The sequence below is a fragment of the Notolepis coatsorum genome (assembly GCF_963971535.1).
Source record: "Notolepis coatsorum genome assembly, chromosome: 9".
NCBI classification, from domain to species: domain Eukaryota; kingdom Metazoa; phylum Chordata; class Actinopteri; order Aulopiformes; family Paralepididae; genus Notolepis; species Notolepis coatsorum.
Window position 1 is genome coordinate 127,966,492 of NC_140173.1, and position 23,377 is coordinate 127,989,868.

The window sequence follows — 23,377 nt, forward strand, 5'->3', positions numbered from 1 at the left end:
CCCGATCGGGATGTACTTTACGTGAAAAAGATCTTACTGAAATTTAAGTTAAAAAAAAAAAAAAAAAGGATCTTACTGTGGTCCGGTGGGATGTCCCAGAGCATTTCCCCATTATCGATCGCCATCTGGTAGATCGATATGTCCATTGGCTGATGATAAATCCCCTTATTGCATGGTGAAATCTGCGATCCAAAACGTAATCCAAGCTACAGGCTACACATCTAGAATCCTGCTAACTGAAATCTCCATTGAAAGTAAAAAAAAAAGACTGATCCGTTCAGCCACAGGGCACACTGCATTATCGCGATAGCGCCCCTAAGAGGATCTGGCCGGTATTGCACCTTCTCGAATTCATAGAGTAGGGTAAATCTGCAGTTCCGCTCGGCGACCTTGAATAGGTTATTAAAATGGAATAAAAGCAATAACAACTTGCCACGGATTTATCCGTGCCTCTGTCCACACCGGGTGGAATCGAAACACAGAGATATACGTCCTTGGGGCGCCATTGTGTTAAGTGTTCAGTGCTGCTTGGCCCCGATACTTTTTCTCCCATTTTCTATTTTTCTCCCATCCCAATTTCGTATCGTCTAATTCTACCCTCCCCTGTCTCGAACGTTGTTAGGCCATGCCTCCCACAAGCCGGCTGCAATGTGGACTAAGCCTTACATCACGTGTCCCCTCCGGTACTCGAGGAAGCAGCAGTCGCATCTTTTCACCTGCACAGCGCGATCTCTCAGCGTCGGGGGTCTGCGTTTGGAGGGCACGCCGCCCCTGTCTCTTCCTGATTCTGCTGCGCAGGCGCACCAACCGACCTGTAGGAGTCGCTGTCCACAACGTCCGATCCCCACCCATCAGCTTCCCACCCCCTAATACTGCCAATTGTATTAGTATGAACGACCAGCCAAGCTGATAGCAATGCGGAGAGCTGGGCACGACTGTGCAAATATTTTCAAACCTGTCAAAAGACAGATGGCACGGATCAAGGTACACGTTTTAGCCACTGGTGTACTGTATGTACAGTAGTACTAATGACCAAGGTGGCAATGGACAAGATTTTGGGGATGCTCAGTGAGGATTGCAGGGTTGACACTACTTGGATTACACAATATTCACATCTCCACAGTCTACTTGGTGTTCTCCTAAATATTCACGACTGGAAGGCAGGTTTACACTTTAAGTGCATCTCTCTGAATGCCATTCTAGTTACCAGGGCTGCCCCCTCTTTGTCAAATAGTCATAGTCGACCAAGACTTTCTAAGTTATTTTTCATGCCTTTTTCCATGAATGTGTTATTTCCTGAGAAATACCAAGAAGGCTAAATAGAGATCACTGTCATATTGCGCCATATCCTGTGAGAAACACATAAAATGTGTCTGCATTTTCATTCAATTTGGTGCCCAAACACACCACCAGTGCAATCTGAGCATGTGCCATACCCCCACCTCCCATTGGAAGACTTAGTCTCTGATATATTAGCCTTGAGAAATACCATACTAAACACTAAATTTAAAGAGGTCCTTCTGCGTGACTGCATGTGGGAAATACAATTTTACAGATTTGTCGATGAAATCAACTCATCAATTAGTTGACAAAGGCCTGTGACTATTAGACTCAAATGTATTTAATGGACAGCCCTACTAGTTACTATATAAACTAAGTCTTGTTGTGACTATTAGATGACTATATGAATGTATTTAATGGAGGACAGCTCGACTAGTTACTTTATAAACTAAGTTATGTAAACTCCTTGCCTCCCTCTCTTCACCTCCTATGTTCCCCTCCTCCAGTCTCTGAACGGTCTGCAGCTGGACAGTACTGTGAGTGGGTTGGACGGCGGCCATTTTACAGACCACATCCTCAGGGTCGGTCTGGGCAACCATGCCAAGCTAGAGCGCCAGGGCAGCATGGGAAGTAAGGGCAGCAAGGGTTGTCCTACCCCGATCCGCAGGGGCCTGTGTAACCTGGGGCCAAGTCAACACAGAGTGGACGCAGACAAACAGAACGAGGAGATGCGCAGCCAATTCAACAAGGTAGTTTAACTCATGCTATGCCTGCAGTTATTAACAATTACATGTTATTAACGGTCTATGAAGGATATCAATCAATGACTTCCAGGTCACAGTATCCCAGAGTGAGGCGTCAGAGGGGTCTGTGTCCCGTCAGAGCTTGTCCCACAGGTGTCAACTGAATGGAATATTAGGAAGCATACAATTTTAGATTTTTTTTTAAAAGTCTGTTCGGTTGGCGTTTGTGGGACTGACACAAGGGAGAAAACTAACATACCTGTCGATCGGCCATGTGGGCGTAGATATCGGCTGATGTGGATTGCTTCAAAGATATTAGTCCGACTAATCAGCTGACCAATTAATTATCAAATATGGATAAGATCAGATAAGATGGTGCAAATGCATATTAACCTATGTACTGTTATTATTAATTTATATATTTATTCATATATAAATATTATATAATAATATATTGTTCTTTCTGTATTGCCGTCTGTTTTTATCTTCCTGTTAAAATCCAATAAAATATGAATTGAAAAAAAGAAAAAAGGGAACAAACAACTGCATGGGACATAGGGGAAATAACAGATAAAAGGTAAAATATATTGTATGCAAATGTGAATATAATGATGATCAAGCTAATATGTGTATACTGTAGGTAAACCAGAGAATGAGAGCTGATGGGGTGGCACACAAATCATCAATTGCGTAAACGTGGGAAACACAATTTTACAGATTTGTCGATGAAATCAACTGATTGTCTTTTCAACAAAGTCTGTGCAAAACTATACATACAGAAAGATAATATGCACATGCTCTTCAGACATAGATGAACATACAGGTAGACATAATAAACATAATACATATTATATTCTAATGTAAATGTCTGATGTTCTGTTAAACAGGATCAGCTGTGGGGGGAGGAGCCAAAGTGGAGGCCAGAGGAGAATCACCACACGCCCCTCAGCGAGCGCAGCCGCAAGGACAAAGGAGGCTTCAGGAACTCCTTCAAGAAGCTCTTCAAGAAGAAGTAAAGACACACAAGCACAGACAGATCATTTATATAAACAGACAACAGCCATGACCTGCTTCTTTTCTGAGAGTCAAATGCTATGGTTGGGGCAACAGGGAATGATTCTCTCTCTTTCGGTCATGTATCGTGTTTTTTTTTGCTAATGCTTTGTAACACACTCTAGCTTAGCTAGTTGTCGGTTCCCTTCCTTGGTGCCGATTGCTACACTTATACCTGGAATACCAGGTACAGTAGGTAGCCTTGCTCAGGGGCACTTAGGCAGAATTTAGGATAGTCAGCATCAGCAGGCTACGCTAGGGGCACAAAGGTCAGATTCAGATTGTTCCCAGCCCGCATGATGAACAGAGGGACCCAGACACTGCAGCAGCTCCAGGGGAACAACTGACCAGCCTGTCTGTGTGTCCTCTAGGAGCGCTGATGACAACAAGGAGAGGATGGAGAGTCTGAACAACTGACCAGCCTGTCTGTGTGTCTTCTAGGAGCGCTGATGATAACAAGGAGAGGATGGAGAGTCTGAACAACAGTGAACATGAGACAGGCCCCCGGCTGGCTCAACTGGAGATAGACCGCGGCACTGCCGTGTGAACTGTGGTGCTGGATACACACACACACAAATACTGTACTCATATGAAGATACAGAAAAAGAATATGCACATGCTCACACAGATACTGTACTACTCATACAGCACACACACACAGTACACATAAGATACAGAAAGATAATATGCACATGCACTCACACACACACTGTATCATAAAGCACACAGACATATTCTTCTCAAAAGAGACTGCTGTTTAATGCTGTGTAGAGGAATGCGAGAACTCAGGTTTCTAGCTAGCAATCATAGCCACCATCTTATTATAACTCCTAAGGGTTTCGATTATTTTATAAAACAATTATGCAAATATAGATGCTGTACATATCTTACAGAAATGTTCAGTTGGTTTCAGTGACTGTAACCGGACTTTGTTCAGATCCACCGAGAGCGAGGAGTTTGGCCGGCTGCCCCTGATCTAGACCTGACCAGTCTTGCTGCCAGCTACCCCTGATCTAGACCTGACCAGTCCTGCTGCCAGCTACCCCTGATCTAGACCCGACGAGTCCTGCTGCCAGCTACCCCTGATCTAGACCTGACCAGTCCTGCTGCCAGCTACCCCTGATCTAGACCTGACCAGTCCTGCTGCCAGCTACCCCTAATCTAGACCCGACGAGTCCTGCTGCCAGCTACCCCTAATCTAGACCCGACGAGTCCTGCTGCCAGCTACCCCTGATCTAGACCTGACCAGTCCTGCTGCCAGCTACCCCTAATCTAGACCTGACCAGTCCTGCTGCCAGCTACCCCTGATCTAGACCTGACCAGTCCTGCTGCCAGCTACCCCTAATCTAGACCCGACGAGTCCTGCTGCCAGTGCCCTTTACAGCAGTGCTGTGGTGATGGTCAACGTTCTAACCGTCAGATGACATAGATGTTCATTAAAACCATGTAGCAGATTTATGGCTGCCACTGAAAACCACAATGACCAAACTCTATCGAGTGTTGTTTCTGTCCATGATACTGTACATCACCACCTCTTTACTATTAACTTGTACTTTGTTCCACTGCTCTTCTAGACTATCTACGAGTAGACAAAATATATTTTGCATAGCAACACAGTATACTCAGGAAAGCAAATATTGGACTGTTTTATGTTCGATCCAAAAAAAATATGCATTTGTTCTCAGTAAAAGAAAAGATTTGTGCCAATCAATTTCAGTCCATTCAAAATAATTTTGTTTTGTAAATAGATGACTATGACTATGGTGACAGTCAAAAGAGAATTTGGGGACTGATATTAAATAAAGATTCTTGTTGAAAAATTGTTGTGGCTCAGGATCAGCTGCTTTGATTTTCATCTGCCTTCATAATCACCACGCGGATCGGCCAGTTTGTTTGTTCTGGGATTGTGGACTGTAGCTTTTAGTCCCGAGAACCTCTGGTGGATGTGGAAGTAAACCAGGCGGAACCATCACTAGAAAGATATCTTTTAATATCTTGTGAAATGTTTGTCTGTAACATTTAATTCTGAAATGTTTTTTTTTTGTAGTAAAACCAAAGTCTCCCTCTGTTCATTTGCAGAAGAACATTATGTGGGAATAAGGCAATTTTACAGATTTGTCGATTGACAAAATCCTATGACCATTAGTCAAGGATTTGAGTCCAGGACAGCCTTCTCAAAGTGAACACCAGGACACGTAATAGTTCAGTTCCTTCTTGTTTTTAATGTGTTAACCTGTCTTCTCATAAATCTGTTACACTTCTGAAACAAAATATAGGCAATTATACAGTATGTAAAACCAACCGATTTTTATTTTACACTATATACAATCTCATAACGTGTGCATTGCATTATGAAAACAAATTATCATGGCGCTGTAATAGCAACAGAACAGAACAGAGAAGACCTACTGTAGTGTTATATTTATGAAAGACGTAGATTATACACTCTGGAAAAACCCACCAACCGGAGGCCATGTTGACACCTGCATAAATGGAATCCTAGATAAATCTATGGTTGTACAATGTAGGTGTCAAAATGGTGTCTTTCGTCGTCAGTCCCTCACGCGACAGGTTTGCCAAACTCATATAATCTACGTCTCGGATTTTGTTCATTGACACATCTTTACATCAACAATGTTAAGTGATTCGTAATGTTATTTACTTAATGCTAACTGTGTATATCATTTGTTTTTGTGTTTTTGAATCAGACAACTAATTATTCCAAATCGTTCTCTATGACATTGCACGTGGTAGACAACCATCTAATACAAATGTTTAACATTTGGCATTACATATAAATATGTAACATTCATAAAAACATTTTTTTTTTTTACTTTAATGTCAACTGAGCCCTAACGGAAGGAATGTTTCAATTTATTTTATCATTTTATTAGCATTGGACAACTTATAGGCTAGATCATGCAGGGCTGCAACAATACATGTTTGATAAGTGAGCATTTCAGCTTATTGTCTGCTGGGCAGATGTTTCAAGGAACTATTGAATATTGGTAAGGCTTTGCGTTGCACATTGCAATGTCTTCCCCCCCCCCCCATTTAATTGAGGATTAATCAAGTCAGTTCATTCTAAAATGTATTGAAATGTAAATCATTTTTGGTTGCAGCCCTGTGATCACGACCATTCTGCATTTGTGAGTGTTGTTGAAAACAACTGATCAGAGCATGACCATGGTAGCAAGAAGCACCAGTCAACGTCTAGCCTGATTCACTTTCGAGTCAGTAAATTCACAAAGTGAATTAATATCAATTCCAAAACACTCATCATTGTTTGACATTAATGCATTTTTGACACAATGTTGCTTCATTAAAAATGCTCCCCATTTCCTTTAATGAAATTATGTGTAGGCATGCTTTTTTAAATATTTTAGAAATACAACATTTGAAATTATCTCCTGGTCTGAGAGATTTTTCTGGGCCAAAATTTAACCCAGCTGGCACAAGCAGAATTCCAAACATTTGACCTTTGACCTTAAATCCCTCTATGGCTATCGTGAGGGGTGTATTCTAATTGGCTAGTAGGGGACATGTGAAGGCCGCTACTTAGAGAGAAGGTGAGAAATGTTCGCCGACCTACTGTAGCTTCTATGTAGTAGTTAAGTGTGCTTTCAGTTCAGTATAACTCTAATCATGTTTTTCCTAGTGCTGAGACCTGTTCTCTAGGGCATGTCTTACACAATAGCAATACCAACACACGAGGCATAGGGCATAGGGGTGATCCCTTCCTTCTGGAACTCAGCCTTAGTGATGGTATTTCCGTAATATTCAGCTATTCTAATGGTCATGTCGTCTAAAGCAACCTCTCAACATCACAGTTTGTAAAGACTCGTAGTGTACTTTCAGGTAAAGACTCTCAAACATACTGCACAGTGCATACATAGCAATATGCATGTTTGTAATGTGTTCCAATACAGACAATGACCTTTAAAGTCGTAGGTGTCCACATCACGTTGAGACACTTTGTCCTGGATGTAAAATCAGCTTGTATTACACAGGAACAAATTAATCAAGCGTTCTCTTTAACGGTGTGACCCAGGCCGAATATCTTAGGTAAAGATGAATAGTATAATAGCTAAACAGGGAGACGATTTCTCATTCCGGTGTAAACATTGCTGTCTACATTCAGCAGTGTCCTCATCTTGACAAGGGGGGGAGGGGGGTGACTTTCAAAAGTCTAGTTCTGTACTTGATGCACATGTATGTACATTATAATTATCTCTACACATACTGTGCACACACACACACACACACACACCAGTCATACATATTTATAATGACGTCAGATTTTTTTTCTTTTTTATCAAATACCTTTTTTTTTTCTCTGTGCAAATTTTAACACCAGTGGTTCCACAGTATTAAAAAGCAAAAAAAACTTTAAAGATGGGAAAGTGAAGCAGAAGCTCATAATTAAAACGGTACAAAAAAAAAGAAAAAAAAGAGAAAACGTTCTCATGATGTTTAAAACAATAAGAGAAGCAAACATAAATACAAACAAACAAAACTCAATATTAAACTTTCCAACAATGTTTTTCTATAAAGCAAACAGTCAGGAAGTGACACATGCCCGTACTGTACTGTGGGCAGATGGCGATGACACATGCAGAAGATGACCAATCAGTGCTGCTTCCTGTGTTTGCTCCGTCCAATCCTGAGCTCCAGAACATTATTATAATAATATCATCATTATATTACTATAACTGTTCATCTGAGGAGACTGTCTGGGTCGTTTACTTCCCGACCCTAGTTACGTGACTATGGAAACGGAAAAGTCCCTCGTCACATGATCTTGGGAAGAAGGAAGTGAATTCACTGCACCCGCCCCCCTACGACATCAACTCAGCAACCCTTGTCCGTCTTGTCCGTCTCCACAGCTGTACAGAACACCTATACACACACGCCTATCTACACAAACCGTCTTTAGTGTACAACCCATCTCTGCCAAAAAAATACTACATTTATATTTACAACAATTAAATAGAGGTCAATTAAGCACTTGTGTGGTGGTATCGGGTGTCTGAATTCGATGCTTGCAGAGGTGGCAAAACCTTTTAGTTCTCTTTTTTTTCTCATTTTCTAAAATGAAAATCAAAACAAAAATCATCCTGGTTGTCATAGTTACATCATGCCACAATAAATAAAGGTGTCGTTAGAGGAAGGAAGGAAGGAAGGAAGGAAGGACGAGAAAGGCAAGTGTTTTTCTCCGCAAGATGGCTCTTCAGTAAAACTAGAATGGTAGTTGTAGCAGTAGTAGTAGTTGTAGTACTAGTAGAAGTAGTGTACTCAGTTCTGATGGCGGACTCCGTTTCCCATGGTGCAGCGCAGACTGGTATGTAAGTGGGATGGAACTAAGCGTGGCGTTCCAGGATGGTTGACCTTATTAAAAACACTGACGAGATATCAGCTTCCTTGGACCTCGTTTCCTAACGTTAACCATTTAATGGATGACTTAAACTGACCACAGATCAGTGTCTACGAGAAAATTCACCACTTAACGATTAACAGGAGTATTGCCGAACTGACCCTGAAGTTGCAGCCGTTTTTTTTTAAATGCACTAAGCGGTTTCCCTGCGCCGCACACAGCAGTGTTGCTCTTGATGAATCGTCATGCCTCAATAACTCTCCTGGAAAACAGCTAAGAAACCTGTACAACCAGTTCCACAACATGCTGACCGGAGCCAACGTATGGCCTGGCCATCCAACCTACCTTGCTATGCATATTAATTGGCTGCAACTGTAGCCAAAAACCTTTCCTAATTTCCCAGTTGCTCTTGGTTACTTGGTTCCCATTCGTGACCTGCCAGTAACCCGGTACACTGGGTTAAGTAGCAGATATTTAGCTGTGGGATGGATAGGAAGGGGTGTTTGTTCCAGGTTGTGTTGCTTGTAGGCTGGGTAGAGAAGAGGGTACTTAGCACTAGGATGGGTGGGGCGGGGCGGGGCGGGGTGGGGTGGGATGGGGGCTATGTCTCCCCAATTGCTTATTTCCCAGATGCGGTGCCAGTAGCCTGGTTGAGTTGATCTTAGGGCCTTGGTAGAAGGGTGTGTTGTTGTTCAGTAGCTGTTCTCGTGACCAGCCAAGATGTAGAGGTTACTGTGGGCCGTAGGGTTGTCTGTAGGCCTGCTCTCCAGTACCACCACCCTGGAAAACACACACGTACACGAGCACATAAGCACATGTGCACACAAGCCAGCATTCACACACACACACACACACACACACACACACACACACACAAGCATTCATGCAAACGCACAGACAAACACACACGACACGAGCCACAAGCATACACACACACAGACAGACAGACAAACTTGACAGTTGCATTGGGCACCATGCACCCCCCCTCCCCCCCCCCTCCTGCAGCATGTGATCAGATAGTTCCCATTGAAAAAGTACAAGAACCTCAGGAGAGAGATGTGACAGACAGTTATCCAGACAGTTATCCATCCGCCCCACCCCCTCATTACCCTCCATATAATGCTATAATAATATACAGGGAACACTTAGAGACAGTGTAGACGAGCATCGCATGGGCCAGCAGTAACCTAGAGGTTAGGGAAGTGGGCGCTTGCGACGGGAAGGTCGCTGGTTCCATCCACGGACCGGACCGGTATGGGGAAGGAAGTGAATGCTCTTAATAAAAATGGTAACAAATTGGTGATAACTGCTGGTAAAATGACCCGACTACATTGCCTCTAAATGCTGCCTGTGGAAGCGGTGTTAGGAGAACATGTTGGGGCCAGAGGACAGAAGAGGTAGATGACTGAGTCTGTCAGCCGACTAGTCAGCATCCAAAACGTTCACATAGTTAAAGCATAGTCTCCCAAACACCCGAACACCTCGTCTAAGAAACCTGGTGAGTTAATGTTCTGTCTTGAGAAGAAGAAAAAAGTTTTAGAAGAAGACCCAAAACACATACACACAAACACACATTCTCTCTTTCACTCTCACATCCTTTCGAACTCCACCGTGAATGACAGCTTCCTTAAAAAAGAGACCTCCGTGACGCCCAGAGAGGCAGATTTTGGGGCTAGCTGAGCCCAGGAAGCAGTGAGTGTACCTGGGCAGAGTAAGGCCTCTGTCTTGGCCCCACGTGTCTGTGTCTGGATGTCCACTGTTGGAGCTTCTTCTTTGACAAAACATCAGATGGGATGTTAACAGACAGTGTGCGTGTGTGCGTGTGCGTGTGTGTGTGTGTGTGTGTATGTAGGTATATGGATTATGATTTTTTCTTTTTTTTAGATTTCTTACTGCACCAATCATCCATGATATATACATATATTGTAACATTTTAAATAATAATAAATATATTGATATATTGTTAAGTTCATCAAAATCATTTCCTTGCAGCAATATGCAAAAAGAAGTTGAAGAAAATAGACAATTTAGAACGAAATAGCACCATGACTTTGTATTTATACTGTATTGCATGTTATTACAAGATAAAGACATAAATATGTCATATCATCACATTGTAATTTGTACTGGAAAACGAAGTATCGCAATATACTGTTATACCTTCAAAACAACAACCAATATTGTGATATATTTCTGCCATATTGCCCAGTGTGTGTGTGTGTGTGTGTGTGTGTATCACAATTTCATTGCAGCCTATTAGGCTACATTTAGACTCATACGTTTTCGTTATAACACGGAGAAGATTTGTTACATTTGCACCAGGCGTCCACACTGCCATGTGCAGCACACTGATAGAAGGGCAAATTACCCTGTTCAAAAATATTACGTTCATAAGTGCAACACCTTCAATCCATCCTCCCCCTGTGTGACGGCACACGCAGACCCAGTGCAAGTGAACGGTCCAGCATGTGATGTGCATTTTCAGGAGAGCTGGTCGGCGCTAGAAATCATTGCATGGACAGATACTGTTTACTAGGGATGTCCGATATTATCGGCCGATATCGGCGTTAAAATGTGATATCGGAAAATATCGGTTTAAAAAAAAGATTTTTTGGTTAGGAGTGAGGGATAATGGATGGATTATCCAATGGGGGGTCCGGGAGGGGGGGGTACGAGCTAGAGCATATGTGTGTAGGGTATTAGATAGCAGGTATTGGGGGTATATCCTGTATAAGACATTTAACTATATGGTGATTTCATTGGATGTGCACTGTTAATAATGCTTGTATATCTTATCGTGTGTTGTCATGTTTGTTTACATGTTTGTTTATTAAAAAGAAGAAAAAAAATTGTTTACATTTCTATAACCTTTATTTACCCAGGCAAGCAAGTAAGAACAAATTCTGATTTAATTTATTGTCAAAAGTATGCAAAACAATTGGCAGTATTAGGGGGTGGGAAGCTGATGGGTGGGGATCGGACGTTGGTGTTAATTCCACAACAAGAGATATGTAATGTTAATTACCTGAAATGATTCTGTTTTTTGGGGGGGGGGGGGGACCCTGCATATATCGGTATCGGTTGATATCGGTATCGGAAATTAAGAGTTGGACAATATCGGTATAGGTAAAAAAGCCAATATCGAGCATCCCTAGTGTTTACTGTTTACTGCACTCTGAATGGAAAATGTATTAGTCTAAACTTAGCCTTAGATTAAAATGCAAGCCGATATGTACGAAGCTTCTCTGTGTCTCTCACCTGTCTGATCCCAGTAGTCTGAAGATGCGTGTGTTGTCGGAGATCTCCTGGGTGATCTGATGGACGGACAGACAGACAGACAGGCAGGCAGGAAGGAAGGAAGACAGACAAGAGACAGATAGACAGATAGTGATAAGCATTTTACGATTAGGGCTTACACAGGCCAATATCTTAAAACAGGCTGATACACACCAACATTTGCTGTACTGTACCAGAGGATTTCTCTAGATGAAAATGTACAGAGAAAGAATCCGACAGAACCTATGGTAAGGGATCTTCACACTAAACGTCTAGACTTGCATGGAACATGCTAAATAGTGCCAATAGTGGGCACAACCTCAATAAAAATGCAAGGGCTTTTCAGACAATAGCCAGGCCACCGTACCATACTATGAACATAGAGAAGAAGCTCTGTAGCTCCGTTACATCCAGTTGATTTTACATCCATGGGAGAAGGCGACTGTTGGGAGCACAATGCTTCTTAGACTTAAACAACCATTCAACAGCACCATCTTTAAATAAGACCACAAGCTCTGGTCATATGATCGTCACATGATACAAGTGCAATACCATTATAACCCACTAGTATGAGCCAGTTTTAAAAGGTGCCATAGATCACATTAATCTGATTGTACAGTGTATAGATAGGAACAGCCTGCTCTAGCTTTAATATCACTGTATACATTTGTATCATATAGATTTCAGGGACCATGATGGAAATAAGTGCTTGCACTTTCTCGTGTTTTTATCCCTTGGATGCTGTCTTTTACGCCACAATAAAAAAAATCAATAGGAACAGCCTGCTCCATCTTTAATCTCACTGTACTCTGTATAGATAGGAACAGCCTCCTCTCTTTGGCCCCAGAGGGAACTGAGCCCTGACCTGGTTAGTGTTCATGATGTCCCAGTATCATTCTCACCTCATTGGTCTTGAAACTCCGTCCTTGCATACCGTGCCTCCAGAACGCCAGGACACTGTCTTGGAGACACACTGCACGGACACATTTGTATCATTACCCATGCAATGTAGCACTGGATAAACTACAATATATCATGGATATACTACATTAGGGTACCAAGGATGTCAGCCACAGCTTACAGTGCATGTGTACTGCTGAGAGGAAACGTGGTGAAAACAAAGACCTTGTCTATCTTGAAACAATTCTGAGATGTACACATGCGATGTCATAAGTTTACATTATTACCACACTGTATATGTCTTTGGGAAATATATTATTTAATGAGAAACCTTGACATTGTTTATATTTTAGTGTGTTTTATTCAGGACCTTAAACTAACCTTATCACAAGTTCAATCATGCACACTGGCTAGTGGATTCAAAATTTACAATTTATTAGCAGCCAAAGCAGGTTTTAAAAGTATAAAAGACAGTTTGAACTCAAATTAATCATTTTTAACAGTGGAAAACACTGAACACAATCTCAAATAATAAAAAAAATCCAGCCAAATTGTACCAGTAATTGGCTGGTAGGTAGTGTCAATTTCAAGTCATGGTTGAATTTGTTTACCAGGAAAGCTTTAAAATAATGAGTATTGCTATCTGCAAGAGTCATGTACTCTGTATGTACTTTATAATGCAGATATACTGTATAGCCTCACCTATGGCCTCGATCTGGAAGTTGAAAGTGAGTTCTGCCGACAGCTTCCTACTGGACTTCAGCCTGCCTTGGAGGTTCACTATCTTTATACATCCTGGGGGGGGGGGATAGAGGGAGAGGGAGAGGGAGAGGGAGAGAGCGAGAGAGAGAGAACGAGAAAAACGAGTAGTGAAATTGTTCATATTTTAAGATGAAAGAAAGATGTTATATCTGAGAAATGTCTTTCTGCAGCTGTGTGTATGTGTTTACTCACTGTCGAGGCAGACCAGAATGGTATCTCTCTCTAGTTGTGTGACATGGATCACACATGTCTGGGGAGTGTCTGGAGAAAGAGAGAGAGAGAGATTCATGTGAAAAATGTACTGGAAAACTAAATACCATCAAATACTGTTATAGCGTCAAAACTAAACTAAATAAATATTGTGATATGATACTTTGGCCATATCACCCATCCCTACATGATATCAAACACTAGGGACGCCATGTTGATACCGGGTTTCATGAATGACAGAGTCTCAAAGTTAGAGATACATTGAAATAACGAGGCATCATGTAACAACCAAAGTCTATCGATTCTAACACTGGATGTTATAGTAATAAAAGGTCAGATTTTTACCAACTGTTGGATACAATTCTCAAATAAGTATTACAAACTCATGTCTACGCAATCCTTTGTCCTTCTGACATTTACCTCACTTTCACTAGGATATCAAAAACACGTGACGGACAATCTATATACTGAAAAGACACTTTTTATGCCACTGTGTGAATTAATATGAAATGCCGATGTGAATGTATTTCCTCTGAACTTGTTTATATATATATATATATATATAAAAAAAAAAACGTGAAGAATTGTCATTTCCCACTATATTCCTATGGAGGTGATCAGTATCAATGAGTCGTCCCCATTGCTTGCCTCGTCAAACTCTTGCTAATCTAACCGTTTATTATCAATGGCTGTGAGGGACACCACCACCACCACCACTGTGATCCTCGTCCCCCTTACCGGCCTCGGTGAACCAGGAGGAGGTGGAGTTGGGGTTGACGGTGCCGAATCGCACCACCTGGCTGAGCTCCGTCCCTTTACTGACCGCCACGCAGATCAGAGGGTAGGTCTGCTCTGGTACAACCAACATCTCAAACACCTCCAACGGACAGGGCAGAGGAAAGTCTATGTTCTGTTACAGAGAAGAGAGGAAGAAAGAGAGAAAGAGAGAGGAGAAAGAGAGAGGGGAGGGAGGGAGAGAGAGAGGAGAGAGAGAAAGGGGAGAGGGGAGAGAGAGAGGAGGGAGAGATCGAGCAAGTGAGACAAAGAGGAGAGGGAGAGAGAGCGAGCGAGATAATCAATATATGCCATATGTGGCAGAAGGTAGGTTTGCTTTGTTGCAATCAGCATCTCAAGGACTTCATTTGACATAACGTTAGCATACAGAATATACAATAATTATATTTGCTAAAGGACCATACCGTATCTCCTGGTACGGTGATAAACCTACAGTAGCTTAAATCTATCTCCTGGTAAGGTGATGAACCTAGCTTAAATATATCTCCTGGTAAGGTGATGAAGCTAGCTTAAATATATCTCCTGGTAAGGTGATGAAGCTAGCTTAAATATATCTCCTGGTAAGGTGATGAAGCTAGCTTAAATATATCTCCTGGTAAGGTGATGAACCTAGCTTAAATCTATCTCCTGGTAAGGTGATGAACCTAGCTTAAATATATCTCCTGGTAAGGTGATGAACCTAGCTTAAATATATCTCCTGGTAAGGTGATGAAGCTAGCTTAAATATATCTCTTGGTAAGGTGATAATAAACATCGCTTAAATCTATCTCCTGGTACGGTGATAAACATCGCTTAAATATATCTCCTGGTATGGTGATAAACATCGCTTAAATCTAGGTAGCTTTATTCTATGCAATTCTATCGTTAATCACCATCAAAAAGAAAAGAAAAACTATAAACTATGGAATCTTTTTTCTGAGCCTTTTATTTACATTCAAGGAGTTTGCCCCAAACTCTGACTAATTTCCTCCCGTGGTGGCGATAGACAGAGAGACACAGACCTTGATAAGCATGAACTTCTGCATAGACTCCACCCACTCCAACAGTATCACGCTGGACTGGAACGCTCCACACAGATACTTATGGCCTGTGTACGGATTACGTACTGGACACACAACAACACAACAATCAATCAATATCATCAACAAACATTTGAGAACAACACTTTTTTATCCAAACATAACCACACCCTTCCATTTCTATACATTAGAAGCTACATGGCAGTTTAATCCTGCCGTCTCGGCTACTGACCAGGCCATCAGGAGGTCACTCTAACGGCACATGTCGTCAACAGTGAACACTCACCCACACAGCACTTCTGGCAGCCCTTAGTGTCTGGAATCTTATTGGACACCGCAAACTTCCTAGAAGATGAGACAAGGACAATTCAATATCAGATAATTAGTGGGATGGTTACTGTATAGTAGACTGATGTGTCAACCACTCAAGGAGTAATTTTTACAGGATTCTACTAATAGTAATATATGTTCTGTTCTTTAGGACCTACAGTTGGAGTATGGACATGATTCATCAAGTCTACTGGGAGGAAACAAGTAAGTAAATCTCTCTATTCTCTCTCTTCTCCATCTCTCTTTACTCTATATATTTCTCTCCTCTGTGTCTCCTCTGTTTCTCTCTCCGTCTCTCTCCTCTATATCCCCAGGGATTAAAGCAAAAAAAAATCTCCTGACTGAAATTTTTTTCAGGCCAAGTCATATTCTTATTTTAACCTCCACTGTATTTCTTTTTAATAGCGTTGGCGTTTTAAGGGAGCCTACTTGTTTCGGTTTCGTCGATAATCCAATGTACAGTTACCCCCCCACCCCGCCTACCCAACCCTTCCCTCCCCAACCACCTCCAATGTACAGTCCCCCCCCCCTCCACCCAACCTCCTCCAATGTACAGTTTCTTCGTCAAATGTATATGCTCTCTTTTTTAGACTCTTATTGTATCACAAACAATACTGTGTAAATCTGGTACGTCATAAATGTATAGATGTAGCAGTATTATCTATCTGTATGTCATGTATGTCATATATGTTATGATGAATTGAAAATGGGGGACCCTGATGTAAAGAGGAAAGTCTTTCTCTGGTCTGCAACCCCTTGACAATTGTGTGTATTGAGCTGTACTGTATTGTACCCATTCTGCAATCCGTTATAACAATCAATCAATATTTAACCGATTGCAGAATGGGTACAATACAGTATGGCTCAATACACACAATTGTTAAGGGGATGCAGACCTGAGAAAGACGTTTGTCTTGTTTACATCATCAGGGTCCCCCATTTTCAATTCAGTGACATTTATGACATGCATGACATTGACATGACATTTATGGCATAGGGACATACTACAGGTATATAGTACTGTTACATTTGTGACATATACGATATGCAAATATACAGTAATGTTACCCATAGATCCTGACAGAGAGAATATATACGGTGGGGAGGAGACTGTCTACCGATACACCTGTGTGATGTTGCTACGGAGTTAAGCTAATAAACGTATACTCACAACCACAGCAGGGGACTCGCATATTGTACTGTGAAGTAACACGACAATGACAAACGTGTTGTTTCTGTTTTTCTTTTTGACATCGTTGCGGCACACGGAACAAGTTAACTCACCACTACAGCCCCCAGTAGCGCTGCCTAGCCAGTCTCTTCAAACGTCCTCTCCTCTCGAAACTTTTTGTTAGGTGGTCCCGCTGATCATTTTCATCTGAGAACCCCGCGGTGGGTTCTCTTTTTAGTGGCCGGCTTACTCCTTCCATTTAACAGACGCTATTAAGCTAACGTTAGCTAATCGGTATATAGCAGCGAGTGCAAGCAGCGTGGTGGCTGTGACGTTGGTAAACAAGCAGTTGACGCGTGAGGCTGCAAAAAAGGCGACCCGTCTCTCGAGTCGCTGAGTGATGATGACTGCTTGGCGCGATAGGAAAAAAAAGCCCTTTTCCATATTTGGCGCCTCTGATTGGCTCAATTTTGTTTCAATCTGTATGCATCTACAAATCATGCAAATACTTCCGTCAGACTGCGAATCAAATGGACGGATCTCCCCAATCAAATTGACGGAAATCCGTCTGGAGACGGAATGCTTTAATGCATGTATCCCTCTCTCTCTCTCTCTCTCTCGAAATGCTGTCTTGCTCTCTCTCTCTCTCATGGATTTTGACAATGGGTGATATGGCTGACAGTCTGTTGCTGATGGGTTTACCTGGGGATCATCTTATCAGGCAGTTTGTGTGTAGGAATGGCCATTGGTAGCTTCTGCATCTGTCTGGCGTGTTCAAACAGACCCGTCAGACTGTGGGAATACAACTGAGAGGCCTTGCCTGGAGAAGAGAAGATAAGATACATGTTAAGAGATACAATATAACCATGAAAAGCCTCATTGAAGATGGTATTTCAAGGAAGTGCAGCCGACAATCTGTGCCAAACACAGAGATGGTTCAATCTAAAATTGTATTAATTAATACAATCTTATAATTATTATGTACAAAGGGTAAACATGACCCCATTTTGATATCAATGAATGTTACTGGGAGTAGCAGCACATAAATTAGTATATTATAAATATATAAACTTAAATTAGAGAAGAGGCAAATCTCACAATGAAATCTGCTTCATATAACAAGACATTGTCTTACCAGATATGGAGAGCAGACAGTTGTTCATGACATAAAGCCAAGTACACCTCCGAGGAAAGAGCTGGAACAGAGAGAGGGAGGGAGAGGGAGGGAGAGAGGGAGAGGGAGAGAGGGGGAGAGGGAGGATGAGACCCATACAGAGAACTAATCACTGACAATCCCAGCTTCATGGAGTCATTCATCTCTTTTCACTTTTTGACTGAAGAAAGGCCCAGTTTCTATGCAAAGATCACACAACCTGTATACAGTACGGTATAGGTGCCACTAGGCCGGGGTGTGAAGTACTTGAGTAATTGTACTTCGTTACAATACTTAAAGGGGAACTATTTTACTATTTCTTTCACTAGTTGGGCACTTTTACACAATTCCTGTGAGTTTATGGAACACCTCTGTAATTTTTTATTTTTTTTAATTCATTGTTTTGTATTTCTAATCAAGTCCTCAAAAACAGCATTTTTCTACCTGAAGATCTTAAGCCGTTTTGAGGCTGGGCTCCAACCACAATGGTAAACCTGAACCACCGCCTGAACATTATCATGCAGCGGTGTCTCTCTGACATCACAAATCAGCACATTTTCAGATGACTCAGTTCAGTGAGGGTGAATATTGTGAGAGGAGAATTGGAAGAATGCGCCAATATGAGAATTAGAGACATAGATCATATTAATATAAGTCCACATAGCTAGGAAACAATGCTAAACACTGAAAAAGGCCATTTATAAGATAGTTCCCCTTTAAGTACTGTTTTTGGGGATTTGTACTTTATTCAAGTATTATTAGGTTTGTATACTTGTACTTTTACTCAATTACATTTCAGAAAAGAAAAAAATACTTTTTACTCCTTACATTTAGAATGCAGACCTAAAAAGTACAAATCTTGCAAGTCCAAAAGATTTTTGTATCTCTGGCCGAACTAACGTAAACGTTATTAATCCTGCGGCCGCACTTTATTTAAAAACAGCCAATCAAATCCCCATCAATGGCTGAGTGGTCCTTGTGCAAGACTAGAAAGCGGGGATCTTTGATTAAACACCTGCTATCAGAAGAATAGACAGTCAGAAAAACTGTTTTTACTTTTACTTTTTAGTACTTTACTAGTACTTTTAGTATTTGTTTGGTCTGCATCCCCATAACAATTGTTTGTATTGAGCCGTACTGTATTGTACCCATTCTGCAATCTGTTAATAAAGTTTTCAATCAATCAATCAATACTTAAGTACATTTAAAAGTAGAAACTTTTTTACTTTTACTCAAGTGTGTTTTTAGCCAGATAGAGAGTTTTACTTGAGTACGATTTTGAGAGGGTAGGGGAGAACGGGGGACGTTGTCACACGGGTAGTTCAAGTTCAAGTTCAAGTTCTTTAATAGTTGTCATACAGAAGTACAGAATACTTTCATACAAAATGCTTCTTACTGTTACGCTCCAGAGACTGTGCTAGACAAGATAGTATCAAATAACATAATAACATAATATAGCATGAATTTAGAAGAAGAAAATGAGGTCAGTGTTCGGTATAGACATATGTACAATGTTCTGAGTTACCATATAATATACAATACACAATACTATGCAGTGTACTAATGTACAGTACTATCTAGTGCAAAGCAGAAATGGGATGAGGTACAATTTTAGGTACAATTTACAGTAAGGTGTACGAGTTGTAGTGCAATCCTTCATCCATAAATATAAAGTGTGGGGAGTGGGTGCTACAGTGTGTTTGTTTAAAGTGGGTGTGTGCTATAAAGTGTGTGGAGTGGGTGCTACAGTGTGTTTGTTTAAAGTGGGTGTGTGCGTGTGGATGTGTGTGCTATGTGCGTTTGGTGGTTGTTGTTGTGTAGTGTTCATTCATTGTTCGTTTAGCAGCCTGATGGCCTGGGGATAGAAGCTACTTCTGAGTCTTTCTGTGCTCGCCTTGAGACTCCTGTATCGCTTGCCTGACCGCAGCAGTTCGAAGAGGCAGTTGTTCGGGTGACTGGAGTCTTTAATGATTCTCTTAGCCTTGCCCTTGCAACGCTTGTAGTAAATGTTCTGGAGGGTGGGGAGCCCCCCTCCAATTGCGCGTTCGGCTGAACGTGTCACTCTTTGTAGTCTGCTTTGGTCTTTTGCAGTGCTATTCCCAAACCAGGAGGTGATGTTGCCGGTCAAGATGCTCTCTATTGTACATGAGTAGAAGTTCTTAAGGATCTTCTGGCTGACTTGGAACTTCCTTAGGCGCCTGAGGAAGTAGAGGCGTTGTCGTGCCTTCTTCACCACACTGTTAATGTGTGTGGTCCATGTCAAGTCCTCGGATATGTAGGCTCCGAGGTACTTGAAGCTGTTGACTCTCTCAACCGGTGCCCCGTCGATGCTGAGGGGGCTGTAGTCCTTGACCCCCGACCTCCTGAAGTCCACAATCATCTCCTTTGTTTTGCTGACGTTCAGGGAGAGGCTGTTTTCCTGGCACCATCCCGCCAGGACCTTGACCTCTTCCAGGTAGGCCCTCTCGTCGTTGGCAGAGATCAGGCCCACCACCACTGTGTCGTCAGCAAATTTGACGATTGTATTGCTACTCCGCTGAGCCACACAGTCGTGTGTGTACAGGGAGTAGAGGAGGGGACTCAGAACACAGCCCTGGGGGGCCCCTATGTTGAGGGTGATGGATGAGGAGGTGCAGTTGCCTGCTCTCACCACCTGGGGTCTGCCAGTCAGGAAGTCCAAGACCCACTGGCAGAGGTCATAGCCCAAGCCCAGGTCCCTGAGCTTGGCTATGAGTATGGAGGGGACTATGGTATTGAATGCCGAGCTGTAGTCGATGAATAGCATTCTCACATAGTTCCCCTGCCTCTTGTCCAGGTGTGATGCTGCTGTGTGCAGCACATGGGATATGGCGTCCTCCGTGGACCTGTTGGGGCGGTATGCAAATTGCAGGGGGTCCATGTTGATGGGGAGGGAGGAGCAGATGTAGCCCTTTACTAGCTTCTCAAAGCACTTCATGGCTATGGAGGTGAGAGCTACAGGGCGGTAGTCGTTGAGGCAAGCAGGCTTGGATTTTTTGGGTACAGGGATAATAGTGGACTTCTTCAGGCAGGTGGGGATGACAGCCTGTTCTAAGGACAGGTTAAATATGTCAGTGAATACTGGGGCCAGTTGGTCGGCACAGACTTTTAGGACGCGGCCGGGGATGCCGTCCGGACCTGCTGCCTTCCTGATATTCACTTTTTTAAAGGTCCGCCTCACCTCATGCTCTGTTACCCTGAACACTGCGCCTCCATCAGCAGCCGACCCCCCCCCCCCCATTGCCGAGGCTTGTGAGCTGGTGTTGTTATTACCAGCATCAAACCTCGCATAGAAGGTATTGAGGTCGTTTGCTAAGGAGATGTCACTGTTCAGTTTGAGGGAGGCGCCTTTGTAGTCTGTCATCGTTTTGAGCCCCTGCCACATAGCTCTAGAGTCAGCTTGTTCAAACTGGAGTTCAATTTTATCCCTGTAGCGCCGTTTGGCCTCTGACACTGTCCTCCTTACGTTGTGTCGCGCCACCTTGTGGTCATTCATGTTGCCTGCCACTAGGCCGTCATTGTATGCTTTGGTGCGCTCTCTCAGAGCTTCACGGACGGATTTGTCTACCCAGGGTTTTTGATTTGGGTAAACTTTCATTTTGGTAGTGGGGATTGTTTCTTTCACCCTAGTACAGACATAGTCCAGCACTGTCTCCGTGTAGGCATTAATGTTATCTGTGTCGCGGAACACAATCCAGTCTGTGTGGTGAAACACTGACCGGATCGTCTCTTCTGACGTCAGATCCCATTTCTGCACCTCTCGCGAGACTACGGGAGTACTTTTAATTCTCTGTCTGTACTTTGGTGAAAGGAAAATGGATGCGTGATCTGACTTGCCAAAGCCACTATCAGAATGAGCCTTGTAGCCACCTTTAAATTGCGTGTAACAGTGATCTAGGATGTTACCGCCTCTGGTGTTGCAAGTCACATGCTGATAGAAGTCGGGCAATACCTTTCTCAGATTGGCGCTATTGAAATCTCCCAGTACTAAAATGGCGGCGTTAACGTTAGGTAGGTTGTCACATTCATTATATTTAACCACCAGAGGGTCCTGTCTCCCATATTTTGGTATTTAAATGTCCAGAATTGGGGTCAGAGTTCACCTACATTGTCATCTTTGGAGTGAAACAGCTGAACTTGAGGTGTCCATTTGTAAATATTCCGTTCCTCAGTATTTTTCTTCTAGGTTTTTACACAATTGGTTTATAATGAAACAATTATTACCCTTAAAAAGTGTGAAGGGATAGCTATAGTTTAGATTGTTGTTAGCTAGCTAACTAGTTGTTAGATGGCTGTTAGCCTTGATGCTATCAAGAAATTTCAGTTGGGGTTGGTCGTCACATTTTCTTTGGGGTTGGTTGTCACATGTTGTGTAGGCTATTATTGTTAGGCCGATTTATTGTGTTCTTATTTTGTTATATAGGATGGCCTAAAGATGTGTTTCCTGTTTATGTTCATGTTAAGATGCATTAAGTTATGTATTTGTCAACTTGTCAATGCAATTAAACTTTCAAATTTAGTTCTGCCTTCTTGTCTTCTTTTTAAGATCTTTCCCATTAAAACACATGGTGACAACCAACCCCATAGTGTGTGACAACCATCCCCATGATGGGGTTGGTTGTCACAATGTGTCAAGAGTGTCTTTGATAGGTGATTAACTCTTTGTTAAAATACGTTGGAAAATGAGAGGGATACACATTTCAAGCCAACATCTTAAGCTTCAATTTAATGTAGGAATGACTATTGAAAGATGTTTTGATAATGAGCAATTCACACTAGAGTAAAAAGTGTGACAACTATCCCGTTCGCCCCTACCCATACTTTGACTCAAGTATAATTTCTGGGTACTTTTTACACCCCTGCCACTAGGTGGCAGTCCACCCTCCTATCTCCATATTCATACATCCAATTCACTTTAAAAATAAGAACAGGAGGTGAATGATGACTGAATAAAGACCCTGTCACGTCACCAAATCAAAGGGTTTCATTGGCTTTTAAAACAGAACCCACCTGTTCCATTGAGGTTTCATGGAGCTCATTGAGGTTTAGTGTGTAGATGCCCTCCTCTGCTCCGAATATCAAGTACTGGTCTGAAACACAAACACACACAATTAACAAGATGTCCCACTGAAGCGGTCAATGACAGCGGGCACATGCTCATTTTACAACAGCTAAGGCAGATTCATCACCTGGTGATGTAATGAGTAATCTGATCTATCTGGGTTCCCATTGACTGTTACACTATAAAGTTCAAACCCTTAATGAATGTTCTATATTGAATAACAATTTGTA

At 42.2% G+C, this 23,377-nt stretch overlaps 2 protein-coding genes across 2 annotated transcripts in view; one reads left to right on the top strand and one right to left on the bottom strand.

Annotated features, from left to right (window-relative positions):
* The window catches only part of arhgef33 (Rho guanine nucleotide exchange factor (GEF) 33), a 48,752-nt gene extending 45,042 nt beyond the window's left edge, over positions 1–3,710 (top strand). Inside the window, exons 15-17 of the mRNA XM_084321523.1 lie at positions 1,788–2,030; positions 2,912–3,036; positions 3,519–3,710. Coding sequence (XP_084177649.1) covers positions 1,788–2,030; positions 2,912–3,036; positions 3,519–3,624 — 474 coding nt within the window. The 3' untranslated portion in view covers positions 3,625–3,710. The remainder of the gene's footprint in view (positions 1–1,787; positions 2,031–2,911; positions 3,037–3,518) is intronic.
* Positions 3,711–5,238: 1,528 nt separating this feature from the next.
* Positions 5,239–23,377, bottom strand: part of LOC311234949 (mitogen-activated protein kinase kinase kinase kinase 3-like) — a 113,729-nt gene continuing 95,590 nt past the window's right edge. The window contains exons 24-34 of the mRNA XM_084322228.1: positions 23,096–23,175; positions 18,050–18,110; positions 17,617–17,734; positions 15,700–15,758; positions 15,396–15,499; positions 14,338–14,509; positions 13,582–13,650; positions 13,330–13,422; positions 12,630–12,700; positions 11,710–11,765; positions 5,239–9,231 (exon numbers count right to left, since the gene is read on the bottom strand). Of these exons, the coding sequence (XP_084178354.1) occupies positions 9,144–9,231; positions 11,710–11,765; positions 12,630–12,700; positions 13,330–13,422; positions 13,582–13,650; positions 14,338–14,509; positions 15,396–15,499; positions 15,700–15,758; positions 17,617–17,734; positions 18,050–18,110; positions 23,096–23,175 (971 nt within the window). The 3' untranslated portion in view covers positions 5,239–9,143. The remainder of the gene's footprint in view (positions 9,232–11,709; positions 11,766–12,629; positions 12,701–13,329; positions 13,423–13,581; positions 13,651–14,337; positions 14,510–15,395; positions 15,500–15,699; positions 15,759–17,616; positions 17,735–18,049; positions 18,111–23,095; positions 23,176–23,377) is intronic.